The sequence below is a fragment of the Phalaenopsis equestris genome, unplaced genomic scaffold, assembly GCF_001263595.1.
Source record: "Phalaenopsis equestris unplaced genomic scaffold, ASM126359v1 Scaffold000180, whole genome shotgun sequence".
Classification (NCBI taxonomy): domain Eukaryota; kingdom Viridiplantae; phylum Streptophyta; class Magnoliopsida; order Asparagales; family Orchidaceae; genus Phalaenopsis; species Phalaenopsis equestris.
In genome coordinates this window covers 1408332-1425628 of record NW_018164622.1, presented here as the reverse complement: position 1 = coordinate 1425628, position 17297 = coordinate 1408332, and the positions used below count along the sequence as shown (strand labels likewise).

Genomic DNA, 17297 nt, shown 5'->3' with positions numbered 1-17297 from the left:
ACGAGCTGTTCGCGAACAACAAGCCCTTTCGACCAGCCCTACTTAAGCTATATTTCTTTGGGTCTGATTCAATACCTACTTAAAAACAACCCTTAAAAGAGAAATATGATTAGAATTAGTGATGTCAAATTGACTTGTTGGGTATCCGACTCTCCGAACCCTTTCGTGATTACGTAGAGCCCTAGAAGGATCTTCAAATGCTGCGATATCTCCGTCTTCCTGCCGAAGCATCGAAAGAGTGCAAACAATCTCCCATCCGGTCTGTCCTGACCTCCTCCGTCCTTCGAATCAACAGACTCACCATTGGTTTCATGACTACCGCAACTCTCCACCTTCGCCCAGGGTTGATCCAATCCCTGAGAGCCAGTTCTCAACCCCACGTTTCCAGGAGAGCATCGGTTCGCCATTCCCTGTCTCTTGGACCTGGTTCCTTTAACAAGGTCTGAAGCGAATCAAAAAGCCTTAATCTATCTATTAGCAGTGAATGGTTTGGTTTGATCGTGATGATGGAACTGTTTCTGATTCTCGTTCGCAGCACATTGGTCCGGAAATTAGCTTGCGGAGACGCGATCCGCGAAGTTCTTTGCTTCCTGTTGCGGCGGCTGTTGAAGAGGTATTTTTTCAAGCTCAAGGTATTCAGGCAGACAGATAATAATAGAGAATTTAGTATACAGATGTTTATTTTTTTTTAATTAAAGGTTTAAATTTATGTAAGAAATAAAAGTTCCGTCTTTGATTTGATGTTGAAAGAAAAAAAAAAAACTTGAAATCTATTTACATGAAAGATGATGCAATATAATGATGTTACTGTTTTTGCCACTGTTTTGAGGGGTTTGTATATGATATTTTTGGTTTTTACTTATACGAGCTAATTCTTCGACTACTATCTAGGACGGGTGGCTAAGCTCAATTAGCTTCGAGTCAGTAAGGCACAACTCGATCTGCTGGGATTCGTTCAGTCGGCCTAGATTTGAGATATGAGTTAAGCCAGCTTGTGAGCGCACTCGAGCTTGGCTCGATAAATGGATCAAGCTAGCCTTGACTCAACTTGTTAGCTCGTGGGCCATCTCGTTTTAAAAAAAATATTAATATAAATATACTCAAAATATGTTAAATTTGAAGACTTCATCTTTAAAGTATTAAAAATATTTTATAAAAAATATTTTGTATTTTATATCAAATGATTTTTTATTATTTCTCTCATAATTGCTCATTCTATTTGTCATTTTATCATAACATTTTCTTAAACTTAACTCTTTAATAATAAACAAGCCGACTTAAACTCTTAGATTTAAAATTAATCAAGCTCAAGCTCGAGTTAGGGGTGGCTTGAGCTCGACTCGTTTACACCCCCAGCCGAGATCTGTTGGGTGGGCTGATCTTTATGAAAAGCCTCTGGGCGTTATTGGGATAATTGAAGATGCTAAGGAATCATATCTTATTGGGATCTACTCTCCTGTAATAATTGACTTGTATATCTTTTTGCATTGTTTTTGTCTGAATGACTTGCTCTTGTATCTTCCTATTGTCTTTTATTTGCCTCGTGATTTGGTCGGCTCTAGCTTTGCTGGCTTTGATTCTGACAACTTCGCTCAGTCAGACATGTGGATCTCACGATCTTTTGTCGATGAGCCCTTCTTCGTCTTTTTCTTCTCTTCTAGAGTGTTAGATCTCTCTAAAATTAGCACTGACTCACTTTTGATGTATATATTTTATTTTCTCGATTTTTTTACTTATTGAAAGTGACGGTGTGATAAAAATCAGAGAATCTAATACAAAACATAGATCATATTTATTACTGATCAATAATTTAATAATTGAACACCTTTGATTTTCTCGTCTTTGATTCTTATAAATAAAGCATGACAAGACTCTTCATATTCTTATTTGCTCCACACACCTCTCTCATTTGAATCGGTTGGTTTTCTGAGCATTATAATCGAGAAGGTGTCTAATCCTCAGGGTGATATTTCCAACAGAGATCCACTTTGTGTTGCCTTTGGGAGACCGAAGTAGCTGTACCTCTCGGAAGGTGATAGGAAGAAGAAAGTCGTCATAAGAAGAGAAAACAAGTTGCACTAACAGATCAAATGGGGTCATCTGATTCATTCATTGACACTAAGCAGAGGAACGTTCTTGCGACCTCCTTGACCATTGATCTCTCAGCTCAACCTTCTGATGTGACACAAAATCCGTTGATAGAATGGGTCAGATAAGAAGTTACCGATGCTCTATCGCCACACGGTGAGAGTGCTGCGCCAATTACAACGCCTAAGTTGGATCGACGCCTTCGTACGAGGAGTTTTAGTCTTTCGTGTTAGATTTTAATTTTCTTAAAGTTTTTTCTTTTAGCCTGTCTCTTGGTGCAGACGACTCGACTTTGAGAGATCCGAGCGAGGGTCCACCTTGACTGGTGTTGGCGAAAATCCAATCGAGATACTGCGACAACAAAACAGGCAGCAAGGGCGACCAACTCTCAAGCGAGGATGGTGGGGTTGATCTCCCAGACAATTCTCTCGAGATTCACTGAGAAGCAATTAACGGGCACCGAATGTATCGTGGATCATCACGATTCACTGAGAAGCAATTAACGGGCACCGAATGTACATCATATCACCAGCTGGATGAGATCGAGAACTCCTTTGCTTGGTCAACTGGAAGCGAGGCAAGGAGATACGCGAGCTGCTTCCCTGTATGAACAAAGCAGAGAATGTGGAGTAAGAGATGACTAATCTTTGTCAGGAACTATCAGAAGTCCGGAAAATCCCTCATATTTCAGGCTCAAGCTGAGAAGGATCATACAAATCAGTTTAAGTTTGGGGAAGAAATTTTATATAAGAGTCTGCTTCGACTTGGGTATGTCTTGACTGAAATGGTGACCGATTCCTTGGTAAAATATTTTCTCCCGAGCTAGTTTTCGAGCGCTTCTTGTAATCTGTAATGTCTATTTTTGAAATAAAATGTATTTTTTCGTCTTTTTTTTGTTGGTGTGTTTCTTTTGTCAACATATTTTTTGAAATTACTATAGAATTCCTTTTTTTAGCCGCGTGATAGTTCATATTCTTTCATTTCCCCATATATAAAGTATATATAAAGGGTGTGGGGTCAATGACGTTACACTTTACTCTGTCTTTTTTTTCCTCACTTCTCATCTTTCTCTCGACTCTTTTTATACACTTTGTTCGATGACTCTAAAGTATTCTCCAAAGGCCTTCGTGTTGTGCGTCTCAAATGACTTATCATCGATGACTTCGTGGGATGTGGATCGACTGCTAGAGACCCGTGTCTTCCATCCCTCCATCAAGCTATGGGTCCTTGGGGAGAACGACCAAGTCACTTCCTTATATGGCTCCGACCTACTATTCTACAAAGGTCAGTTCCGCTTCGGCCTCTGACTGCTTTTTTGTCAGGAGTTACTGGTTATCTTCATTCACTATAGTGTCATTCCTGTTCATATACTACCCAACTCCATAGCAGCATTATGACCTTTGTCATGTTTTGTCGGCGGTTGAGGATCATATGATCAATCGAGCTCACCAACTATTTGTTCTTATTTTGGGTTGGCCCGGACGGCTCGCTCAGTTGGTCTATGTCGGCAAGTTCCAGCTGCTGGGGTTGAAAAACAAGGTGAAGGACTGCAAACTCCATTTATGCTTGCGCTCTTGCCCTAAGGGGCGGGCAGTATATCCAGACTGTCCCGTCTGGCAGTGCTCTGGTAAATTCAAAGAAGAATGTGTCAGACAGAGTGTTGGTAGAGGTCAGGGACATCAACGACTGTCAACTCTCGGTTCATCAATACCTCAACCCAACAACTATTAACTCGATGCTCCAACTAGACACCTTCAGTTGAATGATCGAGGAGGACTGGGAAGTTTCTATTGCATAGAAAGCCGAGAGGGTGGCAGTGGTTGCTACCCAGGTGGCCAAGAAGAAAGCCCACACGACCTGTTGTTTTGAAGCTACTGGCCATTTGACTGCTCCTCCTGAGGCTGTGGTGGCTGTTTGACCCAAACCAATAGTGGTCATTGCTGGAGAGGACTTGGAAAGTGTGGAAATATTTTATTACAAATATGATTCATCTATTATTTTTCAAAGGACTTCTACTGACAAACTAATCCTCATTGCTATAAAAACATTTACAACACTCACTAAGAGTCTCTATCGGTTTCAAGTCCCTTGGGTGCGCAACATCAAAAGACCGAGAGGACAACCAACACGGTGGAGTCGAGCCATCGTGAGGGGGAGGCATTGGTAGAGAGACAAGTCTCTATCGGCTTACCCAATACTAATTCGCCGAAGGTTGTCAATCATCGACAGGACCTTCTCTTGCCCACAACGATGCTCTCAGAGGGTGTGACAGATTTGCTGTCAGAATTGGTCACCACTCACAAGGAGCTTGCGAGAAATAAAGAGGACTTCTATTCTATTGCCAAAAGATTGGAGTCTGATGATGCTTCGACGCGAAGTAAAGTTGAAATGACTTTGATGCAAGACCTGATCACATATTTGGAGGATGATGTCATGAAGCTAAAGAACAAAATTGCCGCTTTGGAAGACAAAGTGGAGGCTGGCTCGAGTACATTTCTCGAAATGCGCCGAGAACTGGATGAATTGAAGGTTGGTCAACTCCAGGTACAACAGTGGTCGAAACACCATGACGACGAGTTGTTCATTTATGGTTGGAGATTTGTCTTGGACAGACTTCTCTGGACCGACTGCATTTCTCTAGATGACATAAGAAAAACTGTCTCGACCTTTTTTACGGCGAATTGTAGTTATATGTGTTTTTTATTTTGTGGCCGTTTCCTGTAATCCTGACTCGACTTATGATAAAATGAAAGCATTTATCTTTATGTGCTTGTCATACATTTAAGTTTGTTCTTTTTATTTCAAATACCTGTGCCTAGCAATTGTTATAATGGAGGAAATTAATTGGGGAAGGGAATCCACTTTGATTCATTTCGTGAGGTTGAAAGGCTAATTGATTAGAAAATTTTGCTGAATCCGAATGGATGAGTATGATTATTGAGATTTTAGGACTTCTCTGATATGCTATCGTCCGAGTCAAGTCTTATAGCTCCCACATGCCTTTGTCTCTCAGTTAGGTTGTCACATTGGACGATCACATCTTATTCTAGACATATTAATATGATATTGTCGCAACCTTCGCAGGGATAACTGTCGAGGCTTGCTGCTGGGGTGATTCATACGATACTCACGTCGGATCCTGTCGCTAATGGGTAATGAATCATCGCCAGAGCTTGACCCGCTTCAGGGTTGGAGATATGAGTTTTATTAATGCTTGAGCATTGTGGGCCTGTTCTTGCATGATTGACCAATCAGACAATTGTCATCGTTGTTACTTATTTAGATAATATTTACAGATTGGTCGTTACTTATTACTGTCATTTTTGTAGCTCGGATGGAAACATTTACAATGGGCCTATTTGAGTTCCCAAGATATCAGTTGAATTTTATCGATCACTTGCATGAACTTTTTGAGTTTCCTGAGTGTCGGTCAGACCTGAGATCACACACATTACTAGAAAAATTTGTCATAGTTTTGTAGCTCGGATGGAAACATTTACAATGGGCCTGTTTGAGTTCCCAAGATATCAGTTGAATTTTATTGATCACTTGCATTAACTTTTTGAGTTTCCTGAGTGTCGGTCAGACTTGAGATCACACACATGACTAGAAAAATTTGTCATATATTTAAATGAGTAAAAAAAATTGAAGCGATTTGATCAGCTAGAAATGATTGTCTTTTGTAGGATCATGAATCCAGAATCTTGAATCGTCCCGGTGGCTCGGCTTTTTGGCTGGCATTACGCTTTGGTACGCCCGATCTAGTGGGACCTGGCGTCTTTTTGAAGACTCGACCTTAGAGATTTGTCAGGGGAACGAATCCCCGGGCTTACGGGGCTCCTCAATACGCGCGACCCGATGCGATCTATCGGTGTAGACCCGACACTATCGAAGTATTGGGAGTTGATTTTCCTCCAAGTTTGGAGGGACTCTTCTGCCATTGGTTGCCGACCTTTCCTCTCGGGGTGCCACTCTCTTTCTCGAGCTAATGCATCTTGGAAGTCATCTAGAATTTGATCCTTCAACTCTTGGAATTGCTGGTTCACAAAATTTTTGGTGCCCTCCATGTTGTTGGTTCCTCTATTGTGGGTTTCTCTTCTTCTTGTTTGTGTCACGTTTCACACTCACAACATCTTTTGGGATGTTGAATTATGATTTATCCGTGAATTACTCCCAAAGAATAGACGGTAAGGAGAGAGAGTCGGAGAGAGGATAAATAGTAATACGTCGTGTCAAGAATGTTCTATTCATAAAATGATCTCCCTATTTATAGGAAAGATAATACGATGTGATGATGTACAATATATTCTTGATATTTTACATGTATGACCTGATCTTTCAATTGCTCTCTAGGTCGGTCGGCTAAGCTCAATTGGCTTTGGGTCAGTAAGACTCAACTCGATCGGTTAGGATCCGCTCGATCGGCTGATCTTTGGTTGATACGAGCCGACCAGTTTGATGCGACCTAGTTGTTAGTCTTGACCCATGATGAGGAGCTTCTGGGGCGTTTTTGAGATGGTTGAAGATGCTAAGGAATTGAATCTTCCTGGGATTGGCTCTCATGTGATAATGGCTTTGGATGCCCTTTAGTCTCTTTTTTGTCTGAATGACTCATTCTTGTATCCTCCGGTTGTTTTTGGTCTTTCTTGTGATTTGGTCGGCTTTGGTTTTGTTGGCTTTGACTCGGACAACTTCGCTTGGTTGGACATGTGAACCTCACGGTTTTCTGTCTATGGGCTTTCATTCGCCTTACTCTTTTCTCTTGACCGTTAGATCTCCTCGGGATTAGTGTTGACACACTTTTGATTCACAAAAACGAATAAGTATTGTAATTAATTTGAAATGTATGCCCTCCACTTTCACTTTGAAATAATTGCTCTCTTCTCCGTTATATATTCTACTTATATTAAATTGTTGATATTAAAAAAAAGAGTTCGCTTTCATTTTCTCTAATTTTCACTCTTAATTTCAACCCCTATAGAATAGTTAATTTTGCTTTTATCTTTTTTCTGTAATGAGAAAAGGGTTTCTTGTGGATAAATGTTGATGCATTCTTCTATTGCTACATAGGATATTGGGGATATCTCCTTTTCACTTGAGGATCAGGGGGGTTATGGAGGGAGTGGTTATATAATTTCTTCTAGTGAAGGAGAGGACAGCGATATTGATGCCTTCCTTACTCCTTTTGCTGAAACTGAATTGCCATCGAGCAGGGAACGCTTTGAAACTCCCAATGCTGCACTGACCTTGTCCGCCCACCGGTTGGCAACCATTCAAAAAGGCTATAGAAAGAATAGGTGAGCACTCTGAATTTAGATAAAGAAGATGTAGGTACATACTACTCAATTCCTATGTATTTACGTATTTAACACCTAAACTTCAATATTTATATACACACCACCTTACCTATGGATGAAAAGGTGTGCCTTTCACTTTTTAGAAGTTAAAATGGCAGTAAAACAAAGTTTTGGTGTTAGATACGCAAATACATAGGAATTTGTGTTATGTATGATTTTATAGATGTCTGATTAATGAAACAGAAATTCTTCAACCATCTACTTGCTATTTACAAAATTGGTCATCATCTATCTGTTGTTATGCATATGCTTGATCTCATTCTCTTTTCCTTGCCTGTTCATGTCTTTGTGTGTTTATTTTAGCATGGTGTGGTATGGTCATACTGGTGATTCACAAACACTTTTAATATTTAGAATGAGATGGCACTTTATATGTATATGAAAATGGGAAATTTGCATACATATATGTATTTACATATCTAAAACCTAAAGTTTGATATTTACATTTATAATATTTTAATCTTATAAACCTATGCATGGAAAGGTGTATTTCACTTTTAAAAATGTAATAATAGTGATACTTTTTATGTGATATTAAAGATTTGAATGTTATGCATGTAAATATAAATGTTTAGGCGTTAGATATGTAAATATATAAGAATTTTGTGGAATGTATGCAAATGTCCCTATGAAAATATGTTTCCTTTGGATCTAAACTTGTTTATAGTTTGACAAATTCTTTCTTTTAATGCTAGGACTCGAAGAGGAGTCATCCTTACCTTGGGATTGATAGTCTTCATGACATTATTTCTTTTATTTGTTGATTGGTGCTCATGGAGGATTGTTAGGCTACCTCTGGAGCCATTTTTTTTGACATGCCCATTTTCTATATCAGCATTTTTGTCAGCATGCATTGGATTTTTGTTTGTTGCTATTGTTGATGGCCTGAAAATACATCAGATAATTAAGAGAGAAAGATCTCTCAGTTCCCTTAAAACGTCAATACCTACAATTGGCGGCTTATTTTTTCTTCCAGTTGGGATCACCACTTGGAGAGCTGTAATAGGACATAATTCTATCCTTGTTACTGGAGTAGCTGCAGCGACTCTGGGTTTTGCAGCAATTGGGTTGCTTGATGATATTTTCCAATTTACCATGATGCATAAGTACAAATTACCGGGATGGCTGAAATTATTATTGCATGTAAGAAGCTCTCTTTCCCAAACACGTGAAATTAACTAATTATTTTCATTGGACAAGATTTATATTCATCTAAAGCGGCCAAATTTTCACCATAATATTTTTTGCAGGTAGCAGTTGGGATGTGGTTTTCAGTTTGGCTGGATACAGCCAATTTACCAACACCATACAGCATGTATACTTCTTCATAATCATATGACCAAAATTTTTTTCAGGGTAACAATCTATTAGTTACTGATTTAAGCAATTAATGGTTTGTGTCTTAATAGTCAAATTTTTTCGGCGTGCAAATTCATTGAATAGGCAATGCAAACTTGCTTTATGGTACAATAAAATACAAGTTAGTCATGATAGATTGTTATTTTTGGTAGATTTTTCATTAAGTTATGTTTTTGGAACATATTTTGATCTCTAATGCTTGCTTAGTGGCATTTGTAGCTTTGTTCCATGTTAATAATAAGCCTTTGGTCTATAGTTTCATCATTCCGCTTTTGTCTAATCCTAAAGTTTTATGTAGCAAATACAATTCCAATTTTATATTTTGTTAACTCTTACACCATTTCATCAAAATTTAGTTTAGCTGTTTTTTAGGTAATGTCCTTGTGTACTTATGTAGCTTCCACCAATTTTGTATTAGATGCTGTACATCGCTTTTATCTTCACACCCTATCTAATTTTTGTCCTCTCACAAAAACCATTAATTTTTTGCCCACTTATTACAATACTAGCATGGTCTTAATCCATAGATTTTGGGATCATCCATGATCTACATAAAATCAAATTTGGATCATTTTTTATGAATTTTGGGATTGATTTTAAGATTGATTGTCAATCTAACATCAGTTCTGAACAATTATCGTGCAGGCTTGGGACTAGAAGCAATTGGTTTATTTTAGTTTATTTTATTTGTGTTGCGATGTATCATATTCATCTTATTCGACTGATATTTCTGCACTCCTAGCAATTTAGAACTTTGAGCACAATCCTTAGTCTACGCTTTATTGTGCTTAGAATGTAGAATATTTTTCTATCTATTGTAGGATATCTTTGCTCTTTTGCTAATTTTAATATTGGTTTAAATTCAAAATACTACCCTGTCTATTTATTGGTGGCCAACTATGCCTTAGAATATCACATCTTTTCAATTTAGTCCTTAGACTTTACAAAATTGATCCATATTGGTTTCTCAGGGATGAAATTAGCATTAATTTTGAAATGGGATTAATTTTGTATCATAAATTCTACACGAGGGATCATTTTGGATCATTTTTGTTAAGTCGAGGGATTAAATCTGAGAAATGTGATATTCTGAGATTACACAAATAGTTGGTAAATTATTTTGGGGTTTAATCATTTTGTTGAGCATGTGCATGCTTATTTTGAACATGACATTTGCATTTTCTTACTGAACGTTTTTGATTCATTACTCACTGAAGGAAGTTCTTAGTTCCTCTGCCTCCACCATACGGGCTTGTTCATCTGGGAAAGTGCTATCGACTATTGACACTATTTTGTTTTGTTGCCATGCCCAATGCCGTTCGCTTAACCGATGGAGCCGATGGCTTAGTTGGTGGGGTTTCTGCTTTGGCCTTTGTTGGGATGTCAATTGCTGTTCTTCCAATTTCTCCTGGTTAGTATATTTGCAGCTGTTTCTTCCTCTTTTTGTTGTTGGCGCTACTATCATATGGAAGACTTTTACAAATCTATCATGTAAGAAATTTGATTTCTTATAATCCAACTATTGCGTTTATAAATTAGTTTCGTTTTTATTTTACAGAAGAAAAAATTTTAAATTCCAAAAAATTACTTCAGTAATTCGGTAGAGAATACATTGGGATTTGGTCAGGGCGTAAGGAAAAAATAATTGTAGTGCAGTTAATAAGGTAATTTCGATACTATCTTGGTATCAAACCTTTGAATTCTGTAGAAATTCTCTTTAGTAATGTTTTTTCATTATATGATCTATCTCTATAAATCTATATGCTCCTAATGAGATGACATGCATTTGACGCGTGCTATGTGTTGACAAATTGCTATAATGCCTGCTTTCTGCTTGATTTTTCTTAATGATTGCCGTTGCATATAGTTTTTCATAACAGACATCGTCGGCACTTTAAAGTTAAAACTTTGGCTTTGGCTAATGTTAATTAGTGCATTCTGCTTTTGAGTAACATAATAGTTTATTGTAATTACTTGGGATGAAGCTAGTGATGATAATGATTTTGTGATGTTGATGCTGAAAACAATGTTCAAAGGTTACCTTTGTTTGATTTATGAAAGATGACAAATGAATGATGTTGAAAAAGTAAAGGAACTTTGCAATCAATCATTCTTTTTTTACGAAGTTACATCTGTTTTAAAACGCCTTCGCGTAGGTCTCTTTTCTACTAGTTTCACCAATTCCTTTCAATTAATTTTATAGACGTGGTGTAACCATCCTTTCATTCCACATTGAATTTTTCCTCTTTATGGGTGGTCACAGAGAAATAGGCATTGGAGCATTTGAGCTGTCTGCGACCACTTCAAGATCAATAAAGTCTGCAGGGATTAAAAAATTAATTGGGAAGCAAGGGCATTCGCATCACAATTTTAGTGATAAAGGTAAAGATGGGAAGGAAGGGTGTTCGCAATATACGTTGTTAATAGATGTCCAAGCTCACTAAGTGATAAAGGTGGGACTTAGTTGTGTATCCTACTTAAGCCAATAATTATTATAAAAATATTTGAAATCTTGTAAAGAGTATATTGAGCAGAACAAAAACTAAAGCTTTTATTTGTTTATATAATTGGCTTGATATTTTATACATATAAGAAAGCTAAAATTTTTTAAGAGTGTAAGTGAGCAAAATAATAAGCTATAAAATGTACAATTTTGATGATTTATACAGTGACTTGGTATTAAAATGGAGAAAATGAGATATATAGAATATATTCGAAAAATATATTATAGGAAGTGACTTTGATCAAGTTAGATGCACTAAAAGTGATGATCATATGATATTGGCCAGAGATGAAGACATTAAAGAAGATGAAAAATATTATCTTGAGAACTTTTGGATTGTGATTCAATGAAGAAATTATTTTTGAATAGTTACAAACAATATAATAAGATTTATAATATTTTGATCCCAAAAAGTAAAATTAAGTTAGTTTTGAATAAGATGCGTGCAATTAAGTGCTTAGTTATCTAGATGAGATACCTATTAAGATTTGAAGAGTTATTAGGATGCTACATTTGTTTTGCTAAAAAATATTTTCAATATAATTTTAAAATTTAAGAGCATGACAAACTATTGGGAGAATATTTTGGGGTTAATATCTAAAAACAAATTAAATTTTCAAGATTATATTGACTATAGAGTAACCAATTTATGAGACCTTCAATAAAGTTATATTAATAAAAATTTGGTCTAAAAATTATTTTCATGATGGGGAACACATTTGGTTTTGTGCCAGGAAGATTTACTACAGAAGTATTTTCTTATACCCAAATATTTGATAGAAATGTATAGAGATTAAGTAAAAGATTTCTTATAATTTTTATTGATTTTAATTGAAACATACAGAGAATTAATTTGACATTCTTTAAGGCAAAAACTTGTGTCATGATCCTCATGGACATGTTAAAATTATTGAATGTATATATGATGAACCAGCGACTAATATTAGAACTAATTGGGGATTGGTGTTTTTTCAATTTTAATAATATTATGTTAAGTATAAACATTTAGTCTCTATTTATTTATAAGGAGAAGCTCCTAAGGATATTTGAAGCACGGCGCTTTCATGCATGCGTTGTATGTTTTGAGAGATTAAAATGCGGAAACTAAATCGAGAGATACAAAACAAAACTTTGAATAGAAGCACATAAACAAGGAGACACAAAAAAACACAGATTTAATGTGGAAAAACTTGAAAACTGGAAAAAACTATGGAGCCACACCACACAAAACAATTCACAATAAAGAAATGAGGAAAATTATACAAATTACGCCACACTCAAACCTCTCTAATTCTTGGAACACTTCAGGACTTGTCTCCCTTCTCTATCGCACTAGTGAAAATAGAAATCCAACACCACATACTCGCTCCTTTGTCTTGTCGCAACAATCGTCTGTTTCCTGCAAAAAAATCGAAATATAAATGCTTAACTGCAAAAATTCGGTTACAGGCGCTTGGGCACCGACCTTTGTCACTGGATTTTCGAGCTCTCAGCTTTCAAAATTGGAAACAAATGTAACACGGCACGGGGGCACCACTTGTGGGTGCCGAATTATCGAAGGCTCTGTTTTAGAAGCCTAAAATGAGCACTGCAGCGCTCCCACTGGCTCCAGGGTGCTTCTGCCAAGCATCGGGGTGCCACCCCAAGTGTTGGAGCGCTCGAACATCCCTTCAGCTACCACAAACAGTCTCGACAAGATAATTATTTTCCTCTTGGAGACTGATTGCAATTAATACCACTTCTCAAATATGTTCTTTTTTTATAGTAATGTACTGTAATGTGGCTCAACTCTAGTCTCAACATTTCTAAACTCCAACTGAAACCAAACATAACTTCAATTTCTCAACAGTAACAACCTCAGTCAAATCATTTGTAAGATTCTGAGCCGTGTTTTTCTCAAAAGATAATTGATCATCTTCTAAGAATGAAAGAATGAAATGATATTTTTAGCTGAATGTGCTCCGCATGAAATGCAATGTTCTTTGCTGGATGAATATCACTTATATTATCACTATGAAGCTTACTATTCTCCCACTCCTTGCTCAATTATGTCATAAAACTCTATAGCCAAATTAATTATTTGCTAGCCTTATTGATAACAATGTACTTTACTTCTGTAATATATAATACAACAATCTTCTATAACCTGAAAATCAAATTCACTATTGTGTTTCCCAAAGTAAAGTCATAACTTGTACTTCTTGTACCATCAATATCTCCCGCTTGATTTAAATCTACATATCTCTATAGATCAATCCCTGTACTTTCAAAGCAAAGTGTTTTGTTGATTTTTCCTTTCATGTATCTGAAAATCTACTTCACTGCCTCGTAAATCATGTACTGGCTTATCACTCCCACTATACGTACAATTTCTTTCTTTGCACATATCATCACATACATCAAACTTCCAACTGCTAAAATATATGAAGTTCTTCTCATCCATGTTTGCTTTGCTTCGGATTTGGGTGATTATTCCTTAGATAGTTTAAAGTCACTTTCTAAAGGGGTGCAAACTGATTTTGCATCATTCATATTAAACATGTGTAGGACCTTCCATATTCTGCTTGAGACAAATTCAATGTACCTACTTCTGTCCCTGTTAATTTTCATGTTAATCATTTTTTTGGCTGGACCTAAATACTTCAACTTAAACTCCCTTAATGATTGCTCATTCAAATTCCTAGTCTCTCCATATCCGCTCTTGCAATGAACATATTATTCACATACAAAAAATATAATATAGCAATTATTAAATTATTTAATGAATTAATAATAATCTGTCTGACACTTCGTGTACCCATTACTTGACATAAATCTGTTAAATCTCTTGTGTCACTGTCTTGGATTCTGCTTCAGCCCATAATTTTTTTTTTCAGTTTGCAGACCATATCTTATTTTCCTAGAATTTCATATTCTTGCGGTTGCGCCATGTACAATCTTTTTTCTAAGTCACCATGTACGGTGATCATCTTTAAATTCATCTGCTTCAGATGTAAATTTTCCCCTGCTATTAAGGTAAATACAACTATGATTTTTATCATCTTCATTGCAAGAAAAAAAATCTCAGTGTAGTCAACTCCTTCCTTTATTTGAAGTCCCTTCATAATAAATCTCGTCTACCTTCTGACTCTTTTTTCAGCCTGTAGACCCACTTGTAGTGCAACACATTTTTGCCATATGACAATTCTGCTAATTTTCACGTCTGATTTGACATTAATGACTACATCTTTTTATTCATGATAAACTCTCATTCCTTCGAGTCTTCAATATGAGTGGACTCGTAATAACACTCTAGTTCACCGTCATCAGCCAACCATAAATAGTACAAAAAAGAGAATATCTTGTATTAGTTGTTTGACTCGAAATTGACTCGTTAGAATATAAAATTATTATAATAATTATTATTTTAAATAAAAATAAAATAATATTTTTATCTAGTTTTTTTAATTAAAAATTTAATTTTAACCACAAAACATTGATTAATTAAAAAAATTTTCAAGAGCAAATTTCATACAAAATTTTACACAATAAAAATATTAATATTGTTTATTATTGATCTTAAATATTGTTATTTGTGGCAGCAATGTTATTTGCATGTTTTTAGCAGCAATAACATCGCAGTAATACGACAATAACACCGCAAATTTACTCGAATAACACCGCCGCCGAAAGCATGCCAATAACACTGCGAGTTACCTCAAATAATATCACATTAACACCACAAATTTATTCGAGTAACTCCTCCAAAATATGCCAATAACATTGCAGGTTACCTCAAAAAACAGCGTAATAACGCCACAATAACACTCGAATAACACCGCAATAATGCCAGAATAACACCGCAATAATGCCATAATAACAGTGCGGGTTATTGTGGTGTTATTGTGATGTTATTTGAGGTAACCCGCATTGTTATTGACGTGTTTTTGGCGGCGGTGTTATTCGAGTAAATTTGCGGTGTTATTGAGGTGTTTTTGTGACGTTATTGCTATATTATTCAAGTATTATTCCGCAAGTATTGTTTCGGTGTTATTTGAGGTAACCCGCAGTGTTATTGGCGTATTTTGTCGGGGGTGTTATCCGAGTAAATTTGTGGTTTTAGTTTGAGGTAACCCGCAGTGTTATTGGCGTATTTTGGCGGGGGTGTTATCTGAGTAAATTTGTGGTATTATTGCGATGTTATTTGAGGTAACCCGCGTGTTATTGGCGTGTTTTTGTGGCGGTGCTATTCAAATAAATTTGTTGTATTTTTTTGGTGTTATTGCTGCGAAAACACACAAATAACACCATTGCCACAAATAACATGTTTTTCGAAGCATCGAGTTGGTTCGAGCCAGGTCAGGCGAAAAAATGGGGTGTTATTTATGTAAATGCCCAAAATAAAAATATATTTCTTATGTGATATAAGAATTGGGTGGTTTGTATGTAAATACATTTATATTCATTTATTTCTTTAGTTCTTTTCAAGCCAATTTGAGCTGAACACGAGCGAACAGATATTTGTTCGTGTTCGGGTCATTTATATTTCGAGGTTAAACATTTGTTCGTGTTCGGCTCAATGAGCGGATCGCGAGCTGCTTAACAAGCCGAACACGAGCTGTTCGCGAACAACGAGCCAAGTTGACAGTCCTATCTGTAACGAGCTGGTCATGATAAATATTTATGCTCCAACTTGAGGGGGACCGTTATGAAAAGTAATAAATCTAATGGTTGTATATTAGAAAACTTGATTATAAGAAATCTAATAAATGCATTTTCCATATTAGGTAACCTAATTAGACATCTTATTGCAGGATCTTTCCTCTATTAGAGATATTCCTGAACTACATAGATTAAAGTGTATATAAATATGTAGCATATATTTTCAATTGAAAGATGTGGGAAAGAACTATTTTCCTTCAGAGTCGTTAATTTGAAATTACTTGAGAAGTCTTGCAGAAAGAGAATATCATATAGACTTGAAGATAAATTTTTAAAGCTATAATTAGATCTATTTGAATAATAGATTTTTGTAAGAAAAGTGTCACTTATAGCCTACTTAGGCGTAGGGAAAATAAGAATACTAAGATGGAGGTATTGCAAAACTATGAATGATAGAGATGGAGGTGAGGATTGCCTCTATTGAAAAAAATATAATAACCTTGTTGTTTTGAGCATGGAATACAAAGGTAAAAAAAAATACACCAATAACATCATTATATAAGATTAATGCAGAAAATTAAGAAGAATATTAGTAAACTAAAGTTAACTAAATAAACTTGCATAATAGAGAGTGAACACATGGTAGTACTTTACAAGAATCAACAGGGAAGAGTTGATAATGATGGTCGTTAAGAGTGGGATAAAGTTAATGATTATGATGATAATCAGAGTTGGTGATAAGAATATTGATAATATTAGGAGGTACATATCTCCGGTCGAATAGAAATATCTCTCTGATAATTTTTGCACATCTATGCCTTCACTTTCATAGCATCTTATGTTTACAGAAGAAAAGCTCATTTGGCTATATTCTAAATGATTGTTAGGAAATTTATATACATAGAACACAATTATTTTTTTATTTACATATCTCATACCTAACCTTTCATATTTACACACATAGCACTTGGGTGCTCATACCTAAACTTTCATATTTACACACATAGCACTTGGGTGCCTTAAACCTATGCATGAAAAAGTACATTTGACTTTTTAAAAGTGGTAATAGTGCTATTTTTATTTTATATTAAAGATTGAGTGCTGTGTCTGCAAATGTCCATGTTTCTTTTACCATATTAATGTCTCTGATGATCAAACTACTGTTATGTTTTACATCCTTGCTTATTTAATGCCCAACTTATATGCTTTGCTTCTAACATACAAGAGACAGGATGATAGTGATGCGAATACCCTGCCGTAACCTTTATTCTTCATTTTGTTACAATTTAGCCTTTTGTTTGACCTAAGATTTATCTACTAGCTAATCTGCATAGCTTTTCAAGTTGATA

At 35.9% G+C, this 17297-nt stretch overlaps 1 protein-coding gene across 3 annotated transcripts in view; it reads left to right on the top strand.

Moving 5' to 3' along the window:
- The first annotated feature begins 114 nt into the window (after nt 1-114).
- Nucleotides 115-17297, top strand: part of LOC110022325 (phospho-N-acetylmuramoyl-pentapeptide-transferase homolog) — a 19401-nt gene continuing 2218 nt past the window's right edge. For 2 of the 3 annotated variants that reach the window (XM_020721203.1, XM_020721202.1), the window contains exons 1-6: nt 115-440; nt 536-613; nt 7159-7385; nt 8141-8588; nt 8696-8760; nt 10022-10215. In XM_020721203.1, coding sequence (XP_020576862.1) covers nt 198-440; nt 536-613; nt 7159-7385; nt 8141-8588; nt 8696-8760; nt 10022-10215 — 1255 coding nt within the window. In that variant the 5' untranslated portion in view covers nt 115-197. Of the gene's footprint in view, nt 633-7158; nt 7386-8140; nt 8589-8695; nt 8761-10021; nt 10216-17297 lie in introns of all 3 variants that reach the window. The other variant, XM_020721204.1, reaches the window with a different exon arrangement.